The 17,488-nt window shown below is 40.0% G+C and overlaps 1 protein-coding gene and 1 pseudogene across 8 annotated transcripts in view; both read right to left on the reverse strand.

The window, feature by feature from the left end:
- Positions 1–17,488, reverse strand: part of megf11 (multiple EGF-like-domains 11) — an 80,230-nt gene that overhangs the window by 19,633 nt on the left and 43,109 nt on the right. For all 8 annotated transcript variants that reach the window (XM_085461913.1, XM_085461911.1, XM_085461910.1 and 5 more), the window contains 5 exons: positions 12,317–12,563; positions 12,056–12,176; positions 11,523–11,659; positions 2,825–3,037; positions 2,171–2,345 (listed from right to left, as the gene is read on the reverse strand). In XM_085461913.1, the coding sequence (XP_085318039.1) occupies positions 2,171–2,345; positions 2,825–3,037; positions 11,523–11,659; positions 12,056–12,176; positions 12,317–12,563 (893 nt within the window). The remainder of the gene's footprint in view (positions 1–2,170; positions 2,346–2,824; positions 3,038–11,522; positions 11,660–12,055; positions 12,177–12,316; positions 12,564–17,488) is intronic.
- On the reverse strand, positions 8,095–10,126 carry LOC146704647 (uncharacterized; annotated as a pseudogene).

The following is a 17,488-nucleotide window of genomic DNA, read 5'->3' on the forward strand; positions in this document are numbered from 1 at the left end:
CAGCAGGACCTTACATAACTACACAGCCGATAGAAGTAGTAACCAGACCAGACCAGGTCGTCCTTGGCCAAAGCACTAAATTCATACCTATTAGTATCTTAATGTAATTGGAGTGCATTTTTTCCAGAAAGCCACTAGCTGACACAACATTGATCAGGCTGGTACCCTTCGAGACTAGATGCAAATGGCACCACTAATTACCAATCATTCTCACTCCTTAACAGTTCATCTAACTGCTGGGTGAGTGAGTGCAGTTTAAAATTCATGCAGCATGGTTGAAAATGAACCTCTGAACCTTCTGATGAGGAGAGAAATCCCTGAGAGATAGGAAAATTGTTTTCACCACCTACAAAGGCAGACTGGAATCCATTCCTAATGCATTCATATTTCACATAAAGCGGTACCAACAGAATCTGTAGAAAAAAAGAAAAAAAAAGAAAGACACCTTACAGAGTCCACATGCTGCAGATTGCAAGGGACAATGCCTGAATAGGTAACATGTAATCACTTTGTCCCAGTCAAAAAGAGCATGTCCAATTACTAGAGCTAAATCAAGCGTGGAGGTGCTCAGTCTGCTCAGACACTTTGCTTGGTTTGCCCCCCGATGGGACTCCAGAACAAAGATGCAGTGGGGAGGCTTAGTCTTATCAGCTGTCCCCCGGGGAAGTGACTTCGCTTGCAATCATAGCCGCAACACCATCATCAACCACATTTTAAAAGCTCCATGTGATAATAACCATGTGTGATGCATGTCACACAATTACAGGTAGCAGCTACACAGCTCTACCTCTGTAACAAAGTGTTTGCACAGCAGCAGCTTTGTTCAGAGTACAAAAAAAAAAAAAAAAAAAAACTCTCCACACACACTCAAACACACCAATCCTCCATATGAGGTGTGTCTGGTCCCATCTGACTGCCTTCTTTTCTTTCCAGCTCCTGCCCTCTAGGTCTATTTAATGGATCTGGCAGTCCTTCCCAGCAGCCGCCAAAGAGAACAGGTGGAGCAAATTAAGACACAGTCTGCGGCCCTACTCGGTAGCTCAATTCACCACAGTGGCCTGGTGTAAGACACAGGCAATTTCCACCGAAATGTAATGTTGGCAGGAATGTACCCTTGCAGTCGCTGTTGCTCTCTAACTTCAGATTGCAAGACAAGAAATACAATAGGGAAACTGATTGAAGTTACCCAACTAATTTGACAGTTGTAAGAGGGAACAATGTGGCTGCAACAAAAACCGACTAAAACGAAAACATATATAGGTCAAGGATTCAATTTTCTCCCAATTGGTCCAGGAGTACAGATCACTGATGCAACAAGTCAAGACATATCGACTGTATTTGTAAAATACACACGACCCATTATTAATGTCTGCACTGGGAGGTACCAGAGGATTTATTGTGATGCGGTAGAGCACATTTATAATAAGGCGATAATAAAATGTCTCCCCTTGCTCTTGACTGTCTGTGTACAAAAAGCTTCTAAAGTGAAACTGGGACAACTTCCAAAAAAATTATGACCACACTGACACAAACCTTTTACAACAGCCACAAAAAAACATGAAACATAAGTCAAAGCTGCAACCTTCACAACTTAGGCTCATGGCGGAGAGTTTCGCAGCATATGGTATGAGACATGCGAGTACAATTATTGGTTAGTGGAGATAGAGATATTCTTCAGTATATTAAAGATCACGAGGAGCGAGGTTACAAATACAATTAACCCTTGAGCATTTCATGAGAAATTAATGTAACCAATAGCATAATTACAAGTTGACATGGTAATTATAGCTGCGAATAAATTAAAATGGACATGCGAGTGTCAACGTGGTTTAGAACACAAAGTCATGGATGTTCAAGGACTGCTCTTTCTAAGTGTTTTAAATGCCGTTTAAGCTTATGCTTGTTTTTAATGCATTTTGAGTGCTCTTTTCTCTGTTTTTCCACCAACTTCTTTTTTCCTCCTTTTCCTTGAGTACACATTGGCTGTGTTTCGGTTTGCATAGCGTAACTGTGGCCCCACCTTGGCATTTTGGCTCTGGGAAAAGAGATCTAGATCTCATGAGATCAGGTAAAGGTCAAATTTGAAAGAAAATCTTTAATAAAACATTATCCTGAAAGTGGCCACAGATATGAGTACAATAAAATAGCAGTGAATGTACATGATACTCACCATGAACCCAGGGGCACATGTACAGGTACCCGTGACAGGATGACAGTCAGCTCCGTTGGCACAGCTACAAGTCAGCATGCAACCCTCTCCATAGAATCCAGGCGGACAGGACTCATTACAGTAAAGCCCTGTCCATCCCGCAGAGCAGGTGCATTCACCAGAAAGCGGGTGGCAGCTACAATATAATGAGAAAGAAATATGGGACAATGACAGGAAGAAAAAGGGTGAGGTGAAGTTTGAGCTCTAAAAGTATCAACACTTCATTCTTGAGCAGGATCAAAGTGTGAAGTCCGCGCCAAAAGCCATTCATCCATCTACGCGTCTACGTGCTCGTTTCTGATAGATGAGGTGTCCCTTTTCTCCTTCGTTCTGTAATGACTTCTATGGCCGATGCCCAACTCTTGCCGGAATCAGAGCATTAACATTGCATTAACTATGAATGCTGCTGAGAAATTATGAATGAAGCAAAGGTCGCGATTAAAAGCTAACTGGATGACATGGCTAAGAGGTGTCCAGACTTCAGAATGAGTGCTGGCATAGAGCTAAGATGAGACAAAATTGAGTTGCAGAAATCTTTATTCATATGGAGAGTCTTTGCTTCAGGGCTTGGTCAGAGCAAAGCTGTGTGTGGCCTTGCACTGATGTCTCACTTACCTGACGGTGTTGGTGGTGTTACAGGGGCAGTACTTGTCACAAATGAGGCCGTATAGACCTGGGGGACAGAATCTCTCCTGGCAATTAGGCCCTTTAAACCCTGTTTCACATAGACAGGCTCCATTGATATGGTGACACTTGGCTCCATTCTGACACTCGCACTTCTGGTTACATTGCGGTCCATAGGTGCCCACAGGGCAGTCATCCTGACATCTGGAGGAAAATTACAGAGCAGTGACGGAGTCTTTTAAATTGCTGCTCTAAAAAATGTCAGGTACATGGGGGAAAAAATGAGTCAAGACTTGTAACATGAAAATCTGATGTTGGAAATGTTAAAGATTCTTTTTGTGCATGTATGATATATATATACAGATATATACAATGTTAATTTCAACAATTGAATAAAATGAATTGAATAAAGAATAATCTGCAAAATCTCAAACTCTGCTTGGTTCCATCTTTTAAAATGTGCTCATTTTTCTGTCCTTTCTCTAGTTCATGTTTTAGGGTTTCAAACACAGACAAATCCCACCTTTCAGCTCTGTGAGTGCAGTTCAGTTAATAAATTATGGTATTTTTCAACAATGTCAATGCTTAATCACTACAGCATTAAAAAGCCTTTACAAATTGCACATGGTCACAAGTACATGAAGGAAATTGAGTCAATTTTATATTTATTATGAGCCATTTTAGTAAAACTGAAACATTTCATTTTGGATACATATTTCATAGACCCTGAACCTTCTAAACTCAAAGGAAAATAAATGCGGGCAAATATTTTACTCTAACCACTCTGTTCACATTTTAAAAGCATAAGATAAATATATGATAGGTTGCTTGTAAAGTTTTATTTGTATTATTATTTTATTGTTTTACGTTGGTACCAGTCACCATCTGATTTTATAGCAGACTACATTTTTGTGTGTCTTCAGAAGGTTAGCTGTTAAATAACCCCCACTCACATCTTGCATCAGGCATTCTTAATAGTTCACATGACAGTGTGAGGCAAGGTCTCACGATGGTTTCACCTGAAACCTCTGCTGATAATGACACTCACCTTTTTCACGCCTTGGCTCGTGTGATGAGGCACATGATCAAGAGCGGGTCAACGACCCTCTTAAGGGAGAACTCCCACTAGGGTTTAAATACCTGGGACTGACCTGGTTGTGTAATGGTGTGGGGGATATTTTCTTGGCACACTTTGGACCGATTAGTACCAACTGAGCATTGTTTAAACAGCCTACCTGAGTTTTGTTGCTGACCATGTCCGTACCTTTATTACAGCAGTCTACCCATCATCTAATGACTGTTTCCAGCAAGACAGCACGCAATGTCACAAAGCTCAAATCATCTCAAACTGGTTTGAAGATGACAGTGAGCTCACTGTACTCCAACGGCCTCAACAGTCACACGTTCTCAATCCACAACAGAGTACCCCTGGGATGCGGTGGAATGGGAGATTCACATCAATACACGCAGCTGAAAAATCTGCAGCAACTGTGTGATGCTATCATGTCAATATGAACCAAAATCTCAGAGGAATGTTTCCAGCACCTTGTTGAATCTCTGCCACGAGGAAATGCGGCAGATCTGAATGCAACAGGGTGTTTTTGGAAAGTGCATGTAAATATAATACTAAAAAACAATAATGCTTTATCATATTTTACGCAATGCAAAGATTGTTTAAGAATTGGAAATTGAAATAAAACTCCAGCCCCAGCTTCAATACATTAAATAATATGGATATATTATTAACAGTGTTGCCACAGTTACTTTGAAAAAGTAATATATTACGGACTACTGATTACTCCTTCCAAAAGTAACTTAGTTACTTTACTTTAGAGCAGGGCGATATGGCCAAAAATATTTATCACGATATATATTTGAAAATTTGCGATAACGATATAACTGACGATATAATTGATGCGAGACAAAATACAACTCCACAACATTACTAGTGCAAAAAGACAACCTTCCATTTATTTTCACTTAAACAAGAAGCTGGTTTTTATGTACATTAAAGCTTTATAAAAATGTAACAGTGCAAATGCAAATTCCTTGCTTAAAGTTTAACCAAAAGGCATTTCCAGTAGAAATGGGCTGACATATCCTGAGCATAACCATGTATAATATCCACTGAAGTTAAAAAGAGGTGCTTTGCAACATGAAACTGCAGTGTGCAGTACATATTTTTCAGACCATAAGGTGCACGGGATTATAAGGCACATTAAGCGAAACAAAGAAGTCAGATAAATCAAACTTTATTAAACTCATTCTTCTTGCTTCCTCCACTTCTGTACCATTGAGTCATTAATGTTGAATTCTCCGGCAGATACTCTATTCCCATGTTGTTGCAGTATATTAATGACTAACCTTGTATTGTGGATGGATCATCTCAGTTGTTCTCCTGACTGAAGTTTGGTCCGTTTACAGCATCCTGCCATGCGATTGCATTTGTCTCTAACTATCAGGAACCTTAACGTTAACTTTTATAAGTGGAAAAGTGTTAGTGTTCGTCCTCCAGCTTCACTGTTTATGTTATGCTAGCATAGCTGTGTCACTAGCGATCAGGTAGCACATCATTATATACCAGCTAGCCCAACTTCAGTAACCCTACAAACGTCACTGCTGTTTAGTTTCCTGTCTTCATTTATGTTGGACATGATAGCAGAGCTGTACATTTGAATTTTTTCAGAAATCTCAGCGGTAACTAGCGAGCTAACTTCCGCTAGCGTCCTGCTAACTTCTAACTCCGTTAAATGTAATACATTTTGTTTTCATGGATGCCTGGAAGTTAAACTTCATAGTTACACCTGGTAAAGCAGCAATGCTGATCGTTTTATTAAAGATGAAAGAATTGAGACAGTTTTTAACTCTCAGTGATGCTGCAGTGTTCGTTTGACCTAGGGTTGCCAACCGTCCCTTAAAAAACGGAATCGTCCCGTATTTAGAAACAAAAGTACACGTCCCGTATTGAGCTAATAAGGGACGCACTTTGTCCCGTAATACAGTGAGAATCAAAAGTAGTCTATAAATGTTTATGGAATTAACACTTTGTTTGAAAGCATAATTCCCAGCCCCTCTCCTGCTTTGTGACCAATGAGCTGACAGCACACTTATGACAATTCGAGTATGACAAGTCAGATTACCGTTCATCTCATTGGTCGAGGAAAGGTTGCTTACGGAGAAAATACCGGAAGACAACAGATGACCACAACAAGAAGCATGGCCAACAGGGAAACAAACGCCGACACTGCGGTGCAATTCTCGGACGACAGTACACCTAAAGCTGGACATACACTGTGCGATTTTCAAACTGCACGATTGACTCACAGGGGTTATAAGTTTATAGGTCACGAGGCAGGGTCTCACACTATACCGCCCGATGCTCTGATGCGACCTGAGTGCTCACACTGTGACTCCATAAAATGAAGGTTATAATAGAAAATCTGTCGCTCGCTCTCCCTCTCTGTCTTTCACTCAGACAGATACGCACGCCACCACCATCAACTTTGCTAAATTGCTAATGAAAGACATTGATCAGGCAGCTGTGATTGAGCAGCAATGTAAATCCAACTATTTTCACGGTTGTTGTGGTCGTGATAATTTTGTGATGCCACATCGAAAAGGCTCGGATGAGCTTTCCAAAGTTCTACAAGTTGTGCCTCCATCGCTTGTGTCCAGATCACACGCCGTGCTGCAACGTCTTTTTCACCGACGTTTACGTGTGAGCAGCTGCGGTGACACCCTCACTTTTTCCATAGGCATGCTTCTAATGGTGGGCGCATGAAGAACATGAGGGGCGTGAAAGCTCGGGGAACCCTTAACCAATTTCTTGTCCACCAGGCCACGGCAGAAGCAGATATGGTATGTAAACATTGGTTTGTTTTTTTTAAACCCTCTGGTTAAGGTTAATATGGGCATGTGCAGTGAATATCAGCGCTATGTGGCCAGAAGTGTGATAATAAAATTTATTTTGTGTAATAAACAACTGCAAGGATAGATGATTACAACAAATAGATGACTAATACATAAAAGTAATACATAGATTAATAATGATGATGAGTTATGATGTGTAATCATGGGAACAAGCGGGTTTACAAACAGGAGCAGCTGATTAGCATTAGAAAAGCTGAAATAATACCTCAACTGAAGCCAATTGTACTAAATGCACTATATGTGCACTGTTACAAGAATATTTTTGTTCTATTGCTTTCTATTAATTTATATAATTTTAAGTTAAGCAGGACAGAGTTCTTTTAAAGAAAGATTTACTTATATTCTCAAAAGTTAAGCATGACAGGCTTCTGTTTAAAAAAGAGACCTGTTTTACTGTGTTAATGTTGTCATTTTGAGCTAAAAATAAATGGCTAAATGATCATTTGTTTCCCATATGGTCATATCACAAAGAATATGCATCTGCTTAAATCAAATTCAAGTCAAATGGTTAAAAAATAATTTCACACACAAAAAAACAAAGGCACTGCGCACGCGCGTTTTACTCATATTCTATCGCGATATTTCATTTTCCTATCGTTGCCTAACATTATACCGGTATTACCGTGAACGGTATAATATGGCCCAGCCCTACTTTACTTTATTTTTAAAGTAACTAAGTTAGATTACTAGTTACTTTATTAGTTACTTTCAGAAGCTGCCAATAACACTCCCCACTGCCTCAACATAAAAACATCAACCGGTTTTGCCAATACTCACTTTATTGGAAGTGTATTTTAACAGTAATGTCAACAATATATCTCCTGACATTTGAAGCTGAACTTTTTCCTGACAGAAATACTTGTTTGTATGAAAATAAAGAAAGTCTTGTTACTTCACTTAACATAAATACTTTTTATAAAAAAAAAACAAAGAAAGTTTTTGACTTTAACAAAAACTTTATAAAAAACAATAAGTCGACTTCATTTAACAAATACTTTTTTATAAAAAACAAACAAACAAACAAACAAACAAACAAACAAACAAACAAAGAGTCTTTCTTGACTTCCCTTAAGATACTTTTTTTTTATCATCCACATGTAAGCACTATTGTCCGCTTTTGTAACTTTGGACTAATCTTATGAAAAAAAAGAGACTGCAGGTCCAACTTAAATTGCCTTACTTTCTTGCAAGTAATTGATTTAAGTTAATCAACTTGAAAACTTTAATAAGTTTATTAAGTGACTTTGATAAACTTAATTCAGTTACTTGTAAATAGTTATTTAAATTGGATTCCCCATTCTCTTTTTTTCAGTATATGTTGTCATTGCATGTTATGGGGGAAACAGTAGACTGGAGCGAGTAAACCAGTGGTTGTACCTCATTAACAGAAGCTTCTCAAACCCTTTGTCAGAAAGTCGATTTCTTTTAGGCGTGAGCACCAAACCTCCCAGACTAAAAAGTCGCTCCACAGGAGTACTTGATGGGGTTGGAGTGTTATACTTTAAAAAAAAATGTCTTTATGCTTGAAAACGTATGCAGAATCTGAAGGTCGTAGCCTGACATCAGGTAGTCCATGACTTCTTTTTCTGCAGAATAGGTCTCCTCCTCTGGCTCTGCCATCTCACCTTGGCTGCTAGATGTAGTAGCACTGGGCACACTGGCAGGTTTTTTTGCCAGAGGAGCAGTGGTGCAACACTCTGCTGTCAGAAGTTGTTGTACTCGCTCCCTCCTTCCTGTATCTCTCAGCCATCGGAGTTTGAATTTTGGACAACTGGCAGCTGTGAGAAGGGCATCTTTGTCGTCTAGCACACCGGTGAAACGAGTCTGAATAGCCTAAAAAACATAATCGATATTTTTATACCTACAATTTAATATGTTATTGAATTATTTGCAAACCATGCCTAATATGAGATCAGTATTATGGATTTATTTTGTTTTAGGTTACTTGTAAACATTTTAATTGTTGTAATCTTATTTTTCAATGATAATTAATATTCTGTTCCATGTTTGTGAATTGTATGAAGCAAAAAATTTGACAAATTTAAAGACAGAGCGTACCTGTACAATGGCATCTGGAAGGCCTGCAGTCATCCTGGAGAGGTCATCTTTCACAGCCTGGGTCTTCTGCATCAGAACTTCAAGTGTTAGTAGTAAAGTTCCATATGGACAGTCGCCTTGTAAAATGTCCAGTGCTGCAGTCAGAGGTTTCATGGCCATGCAGTACTCATGCAGGACCTGGTATTCTTGATCTTTGAAGCACTTCAGTCCTAGCTTTGTGCACAGAGTATTCAGCTCACCCATGGGGATGTCTGCAATTCTCTTTACAGCATCAAAAAAGGAATTCCACCTTGTGGGTGTTGGTATTAGGAGCTTTCTTTTACTGATTTCTTCCACTGTTTCTGATGCAAGTGTAGATCTACTCAATTTGGTCCGAAGAGCTGTGCATTTTGCTGTGCTGCTCCTATACACAGCCCTGCTCTCTGTGTGCAAATTATGTTGATGGTGTGCAAAGCACACCTGCGGTGCGGGGGAAGAGACAGCTGACCATCACTTTCATTCTGACAGATCAGAAAAAGTGACATCATCGTCTTTGGGGGTGGACTCTTCCTTCTCCGTCTCATCATCGGACTCCGTGACAGGATGATAAATTTGAAACGCCTTAACAAAGTTGGATCCATTGTCAGTAACTGTTGCAACTACTTTGTTGAGTAATCGTTTTCGATTTCTGTACCAATGACATCATACGTGTCTACCACGAATCCGCCTACATGCTAATGCAACCTTGTAGCGCTCTAATGTGGTTCTACTGATCCAGTGGAGCGTTACTCCCATATAGCCTCTGTTGTTAGCAGTCCAAATATCCGCGGTAGTTGAAACAAAGTCAATTTCATTCAGTGCGGCCTTCAAACTCTCCAAGTAAGAAGTAAAAGTCGTTCGGTGAGGCAGCTCGGCATTAGAAGTAGGGATCTTTTTTATTATGGCACGAAACGAGGGCGAGTCAACAGTGTTTATAGTTAGCATTTCTTCTACAATATACTGCGCGACCAACTTCTTCAATTCTTCATCACTTACTGGTTTTGCACCAAAGTCCAACTTTTGTTGTTTGAGGGTGTAGGACCTCCTGCGGAAGTCACGGCTCTCTGCTTCGGACCACTTGGTGGGACTCTCTCTGTGAGTTTGACTGTGCCGTGCTGCGACTCCAAAATGTTTCCTTAAGTTTGACGTAGTGTTTTTGAAGGTAGATAACACTTTTACGCCGACACAGAGTGTAGAACGAACCTTAATATTGAAATCTTTAGTTGACAGAAACTCAAAATAGTGACCATATTTCCAGCTAAAGAACGAACATCTCTCTCCCTCCATTGTTGTTTACACTTTTTTTTACGTCGCTGGCTGCTTGTGAGCGGGAAACGTGAGCTGTTGCTTATGTGACGTTTTACGACACGTATGCGTTTGTCATCCGCTGAGACGAAAAGAAGAAACCAAATCTTTTTGCTTTAAAAATAGTAACGCACAGTGGTTTGGACAAGTAACTTTAATCTGACTACTGTTATGGAAATAGTAACGCGTTAGATTATTTGTTAATGAAAAAGTGGTCATATTCAGAGTCACTGATTATTAACACTCTTCTTACATTTCAAAGTTTTAATAATGAATGTTTACTTTAAAAATACTTTCATAAATCCATGGTCAAATTTTAACAAGGACAGCGGGCCTCTGCTGTCAGTACTTCAGCGTCTCTGCAGGGGTTGGACAAGACTCAGTAATCGTCATCAGCTAAACAGAAACTGCTTCAGTTTTCTGCACATAAACTAGTGTAGATCCAAAAATGGATTTCTTCATTCACTTCAATATACTGACTTAAGTATACAGTCCTGGTGGAGTTTCAGTCTCAAGAGTGTAACAAAGCTTTTACAAATAGCTCAATTACAACATAAAATGGCCAAGTTATGTTTCATGTTTAAATTACCCTAGCTTTAGTTTTATCAGAGGACAATGGTATTATTATACTAGACACACGTGGGTGGGGGGTAACACAATCTTAGATTATTCCTGGCAGTTTAATTCACCTGCCACTGACAAAATGAATGAGGGCAATTTTGCAAAATAATAAAGTAAAGGAAAAGGTCTTGTAAAGGAAGTGTTTCCATCCAAGAGACAATTGCTTTAGCTGAACTAATAAACCCAGGCTGCTCTGGGCTGCTCTGGCAGGCACGAGGAGCTAAAAAGATCTGTGGATTTCAATGAGACCTTAATATAAGCCCATTACTTATAATTAATGAGCAGACTCCAAACAGCATGTAGCTCATGGTGAGATCAATGGATAGGCTGGGAGTGGATGAGGATGAAGGCTGAAGACATGAAACCTTGCTGGCCAGCATGAAGTACAAGATTAATTAAACATACAACGCCCCTATTAAAAGCTTCCAATCTACCTTCAAATGGACTAATGGGCATTTATAAATGCTTATTTCTCTCGAGTATAAGAATATGCTAGGATTTCCTTTATCTTTTTAAAGAACAGCCAGGTTTGTGCCTCATTTAGAAGTCAACAAAGAGAATGGGTCAATGAGTGACTGTTAAATGCGGAACTGCATGAAACCATTCTTTTGCATTAAATACTAATATCAATAAATCATGCCTTTGTATGACCTATTTTAAGTAGGAGCACAAAAGTTTGCTGATAGAACTTCAGAAAAAGCCGTTTTGAATAATAACTGAGCGGTCTGTTTGTCAGCCGGACGTGTCACCTGCATACCTGCGTCCACTGAAGCCGGCTGCACATTGGCACTGCCCCGTGATGTGGTCGCACATTCCACCGTTACGACAGGAACAGTCTTTGCTGCAGTTGATGCCGTACTTGCCAAGAGGGCAGGGCTGGGCACACACTGAACCCTGTGAAAACAAGCCAACAGACTTGATTGAAGTTTGGACAGTTCAGACCTATCGTTAATGTCCTTCTATGTGTCTGCAGATGTGTTTACTTTTTCTTCTTTCTTTTTTTTTAGAAGGCAACTGAAAGCATTACATTCAAGAAGTAAGTTCAAAACTGTACACTTTACTGTGGAAGATATTTTCACATATTATCTTCAGAAAGGTCAATGCAGAGTTAATTTTCACATGGAAAGTTCACAGTAGTCAGACTCCACACTACAAATTCTATTTTTTTTTTCTCCTTCCAGGGAGCAGAGACACAGCATTCTCATTTATTGTACTTTTTCCCCCCTAAACTTACAACAGCGTTCAAGTATTTTCTCCCCTCGGGCCTTTGCTTTTGCTTTTGTGACCTACCGTCCACCCAGCAGGGCAGGAACAATCTCCTGTGATGTGGTGGCACGTTCCTCCGTTCTGACAGGGGCAGCGCTGTTCACACTGAGGCCCATGACTACCGGAGGGGCAGCGCTCCCCACAGCTGTCAGCACACAAGTCAAAAGTATCAGATAAGTAACCTGTCTTTGCCTGCAGTTCTTTGCATCAGCAAGAAATTGGATATACACACTCACATTGCTACATAAAATGTGCCAAAAGAGTAAATATGATAGTGGTACTCACAAAGCCCCTGTGTAGCCTGGTGCACAGATGCACTCTCCTGTCTCGTGGTTGCAGGTGGCACCATTGAGACATTGGCATGGTAACTGGCACGCCTTGCCGTAATAACCATGCTCACAGGGCTCCTCACAACGCCATCCCTGGTACCCATCAGTGCAGACACAGGCACCTGTGATGGGGTTACACTTAGCCCCATTTTGGCACTGGCACCGATTGCTGCAGTGAGGTCCCCAGAAGTCACTCTCGCAGCCTGCAGGCACAGAGACAAGTGGCATCAAGCACACCAGAAAAAAAGAGGAGACTATGCATCAGAATACACTCGCGAACACTGAAAATCATAACGGTCACATAAAAACACAATAAATAATAAAGTGACTCATTAATGATTGTTTGGAATAACCATAAAAGTTCATCATTAATAATAAATGATCAGGGGAAATCTTCCTCCCAATGAATTACTCTTTATTATAATGGTATGATTTGGAAGCGCTGTCTCAGACTGCTTGCAAATCTATCTCTATGTCTCCAATATTAATTTTCATCAGTTCAACAAATTCAAAATCTAAAGCTTTAATCTGTGTATTTTTTTTATCTTTTGAACATGTAACAGCAAACAAATTGCTGGATGTAATCTATTCACTCAATTAATTGAACATATTATTAAAATACTATCTGTGTACCAAAAGGCTGATATTCTTCCTGTGGGCCACAGACCTCGATTAAAAACACATCAATAAAGCACACTGGTACCCGTGGTCAATGTTCCCTCTAATTTTTCATGTGTCTGAGCGAACACACAAACTCCCTGAGCGGTCCCTTCGACCACTGTGAGCAACAGCAGACGTGTGCACTGTGGTCACGGCAGCATCGAATCCATCCAAGTTACACGGTTTATTAAAATAATCAAATTACAGCATTTATGTTAGACTACTTTTAATTAACTGCTTTAGCCCACTTACAATGAAAATTTAAAAAAAAATCTTGTTCATGACCTGTGCAGTACGTTAACACTATTGGAAGTAAAAATAACTTGAACTCCAATTTTGAAAACACAACTTTCTTTTTTTAATTTTTTTTTTTTTAAATAAAGCTCTGACTTGTATTATAAGTATGAGTCTGTGGTCTGGGAGAGAGTCCTGTCTGCAAAATACAGCATATAATGACCAATGTTGGGCAATTAATTATATAGTTACTTCTTCAAAAAAGTAACCGAGTTTTGCAAACAACAAAGTTTCTTGCAGCTGTTTACCTAAAAATGCAGCCAGGGCGGTTTTTTAAATAAACATTTCAAATTATTTACAGAACAATCAGCTGTTCTGCATCAAATCTGATGCCACACAAATCATTTGTGCCGCTCCAACAAATCATTTCTGTCCACTATGAGATAAAGGAGAACAACAGCCTGATACCTGCAGGCCTGACAACAGGAGATGTATCACTGCCGTAACACCTGTAACATTCAGTTGTCGCCTCATTGTTCTGACACACACACAACAACACTATCGAGTACACTACACACTAACTACACAAGATTTGCGCTAAACAACGCAAATCTCTCACGTCTCAAAACACCGCCATCACTCCTAAAACTCCCCCCTTCCCAAACAACTAAATGCCATGTTGCCATATCATTTTTTGATTGGTCGACATGGTACATTTTTCCACCAATAGGAAAGGCGGCGGGGGTCGGGAGGGGGGCTGTTTTTGCTCACAGGCAGAGAGCGCTTTCGAGCGTTTCCGCAGTAAATATAAACAACAATAGGAAAAAAACAAACCTTGCACATATATATATATATATATATATATTTTACGTGGCCTATCAACACAATTTAAAAACTGGTATAAAGTCCACACTTTTTCCGTCAATTGTTCCGTCTGTCCTGCTCACATCTCCAATGGTTCTACACGTTGTCATTAACGTGACTTCACTCCACATCAGCCATGCCGCTTTGCTAGCTAAAACACCGGTGTCGGCGCATAAGGATGCTGTCATAGCCTGTGGACGACGTTGATTAGCTGCGTATATACGAATGTGAATCTCATCATTGGCTGGACTATGGGATAAGGTGACATCGTTCTAATCCCATACTGGAGCAGCCAGTCACTTACTGACTAACACTGCAAAACAGAATTGTTAACGTATTTATTTTAATTTCAATTCAGGTTAGATTTTCTTTTTTTTTTGTGCACAACACAGATTTTCTGTGCGCAGAGAGCGTGCAGCAGTGCGCAATTGCGCACACGCGCAGCTTAGAGGGAACATTGCCCGTGGTGTTCCTTCGTTACCAAAACCAGTACACTGGCACTGCGGTTTATGGACTGATCCAATATGTTTACCATCTTCCTGTTGTAGCCAGCAACAACAACATAGAATTTTCCTGCTTGGTAAGATGTTTGCTTTAAAAAAAAACCTAAATTATAAAATCACGGCACAGTTTAGATCTTCAGTGGGAATAAATTACCTTGTGGCTCAATACCACAGAGTTGAGAGGTATAACAAGAAATTGCTGGTTTTGGTCTTTCCAATGATTTTTTTTTTTCACTCTTGCTCAGGATTGAGAGCAGGTACTTTTATGAGGATGCCTTGAGCAAAAAACAGACAAAAGACCCTCCACAGAGCTAACGCTGTCAAGCAATTGCTAAGAAAAACGGACACAGAGAGACAGGAAGAACGTGTGGACTCCCCAATGAAAAGATCTGATTAGAAATCAAAATGAGACAGTTCACTTATCTCCTGTTTCATACTCTCAAAAACGACCCATATATGCTTGTGCTTGTCCTATTATAAGGTAGCAACAATGTACAACAACATTTATATCTCGTGTCTGTATGAGTCAATACAAAAGAAAACAAGTGAAAGAAAGCTTCATTATTGTTAATTACTTCCCCAAAAGACATCCTGACCAACCATCTCTCTAAAAGTAAGTAAGTATATTAAGGTCTTTACCCAGGATACCTCACATTTTAATATGATTTTTTTCTATTTGATATTTCCTATGTTGCTACACTAGCATTCAGAAAACCTTTCAACCTTTATCAATTGTGAACATTTCATAACTTTATGTTTAATACTGAACACGGCTGAAACTTCAGCTTTTTAACATTTTCTATCATTCTAGAAAATACCAAAATCCAACTTTACAGCTCTGCGGATGAAAATTTTAAATGTTTTCTAACATCATCTTCATCTTACAGTAATGGTGCCAAGGATGTGGGCATAATTTATATGTTGCAGTTGCTACTTTTAAAGCTGCATGCAAGGGGAAGAGCGACATCATAAAACAAACAGTCAGCACAATATCTTCTTCTTTGTGTGTGTCAGGGCACCTTAACCTACCGGTTCGAAAAACGGACCCTTCACACAAGTGCATTAAACCTGTATTCTTTAAAATGGCCAGCAGGGGGTGATCCCGGTGGTTGAGAAAATTGCCTATGACCTCACTACTGGCTCCACTTATTATCCCTCAAAGCATTTTCAGAGGTGGTTAGCAGTGTTGCCTCACAACAAGGAGGTCCTGGGTTTGAATCCAACAAATGTAGCTGGGGCCTTTGAGTGGGTTCTCTCTGATTACTCTGGTTTTCTCCCACAGTCTGAAAGCATGCATGTCAGTTTAATTGGTAGGTGTGAGTATGAATGTGTGAATGTGTTAGCCCTGCAAGGGACTGATGAACTGTGCAAGGTGTATCCTGCATCTCCCGCTATAACAGCTGGGACCGGCTTCAACACCAACATTTTCCTATTGAGTTTATGGTCTCAGCAGTTTAATCTGTCCTGTAATACAATACTTAAGATCTCGTTTAGCATGGGAACCTGGCAACCTCATGTAGTCAGGACCTGTCTCATCTGATCGCATGACAACCTGTGACTGAAGATGAAGTTGCTGCAAATTTCTGCATGCAGCTACAAAGGCATGAATTTGGTGGTGCTGATCCTTCCAGCAACACCACATGTAAAAGCAGATCATTTCACCACATCTAAAAGCAGTCATTAGACTCAGTGTTGATATAAAAATGTAAATTTGCAGGTTTTAAATGTTTTGGTTCAAATTCCTTGTAGTGGACAGATGACAGCTCTGCATTACCAACAAGCAAATAAAACGATTAAAAAGGTGCGAATACAGTTCTGTTACGATGAAATGGCGGTAAAATGTATAGCGTGAGACTGAATATATGTGATGTTGACATATCACAACCATCACAGAGAAAAATCTTAATAACACCCTGAAATTAATCTGCAAAAAAAAAGAAAAAAAAAAGAGAAGCACGTGTGCAAGCTGTTCACACCTTTCAGTGACTATACGAACGAGCGAAGGAGGACTCAGAGACTAACACGAGGAACAAATCATTTTTCATATATAACAGTTTGATACTTTAATGGTTTTAACGCCTCTTTTCAGGTGGAACTTCAGCAGCCAGCTGTCAGAATGAAAAAAAAAATAAAGTACTTGAGACAGTCGAATTATCAAACTGTTGTAAACGTTTGCGAGCACTCATTTTTCACATTTTGCTAAATGCACAAGCTGACTAATTGTGCTGAACTTGGAGTAATATAACAGAAAAGTTTAATTTGGATCCACACCTGTATGAGACAATGGCGGCTCAGTGTTAAATTCAGTGGCATTACTAAGAAGTACCTTAGGGTATGATGTAAAACAAGTAATTCACACATTCCTGGGAATTGTTCTGTTTAAAAAAAACCCCCACAAAACTCAATTGGACCTGCAATCAAGGAAACAACTAGTGATCAACAATCACAATGTGAATGAAGAACGATCAGCACTGAGGTGGGATAGTAAGCTGCCTTCAGTCCCAGCCAGGTAATTGTTCATTTGAGGTCCTAGTAATGATTTAAGTGACTGATATGGCACTATATCTCTCCATCAGCAGCTGTATTGCCTCACAGAAAAGCCCAGCTTGAGATCCAGGGCAGCACAGCAGCCAGGATGGTGAATATTCCCCTATTGATTCGCACACCAACACAGCCTGAGCTGAAAATGTAAAGATGCCGAGCACCCCCCCCCCCCCCCCCCCCCTTCTATGCTCACTTTGCCAGAGCTGTGATCAACCGAAATTGGAGCTTAATGAACTCTGTTTCATGGTCGGCACTGAAGCCTGCTTTTCCAGGTACACAGCAGGAAGATGATCAGCCCTTCACTGATACGGACAGGTCTGCCC

This window comes from Copadichromis virginalis, linkage group LG7, assembly GCF_057382275.1.
Source record: "Copadichromis virginalis isolate Kocher_CV1m ecotype Utaka linkage group LG7, C_Virginalis_male_GT1.1, whole genome shotgun sequence".
In the NCBI taxonomy this organism is placed as follows: Eukaryota; Metazoa; Chordata; class Actinopteri; order Cichliformes; family Cichlidae; genus Copadichromis; species Copadichromis virginalis.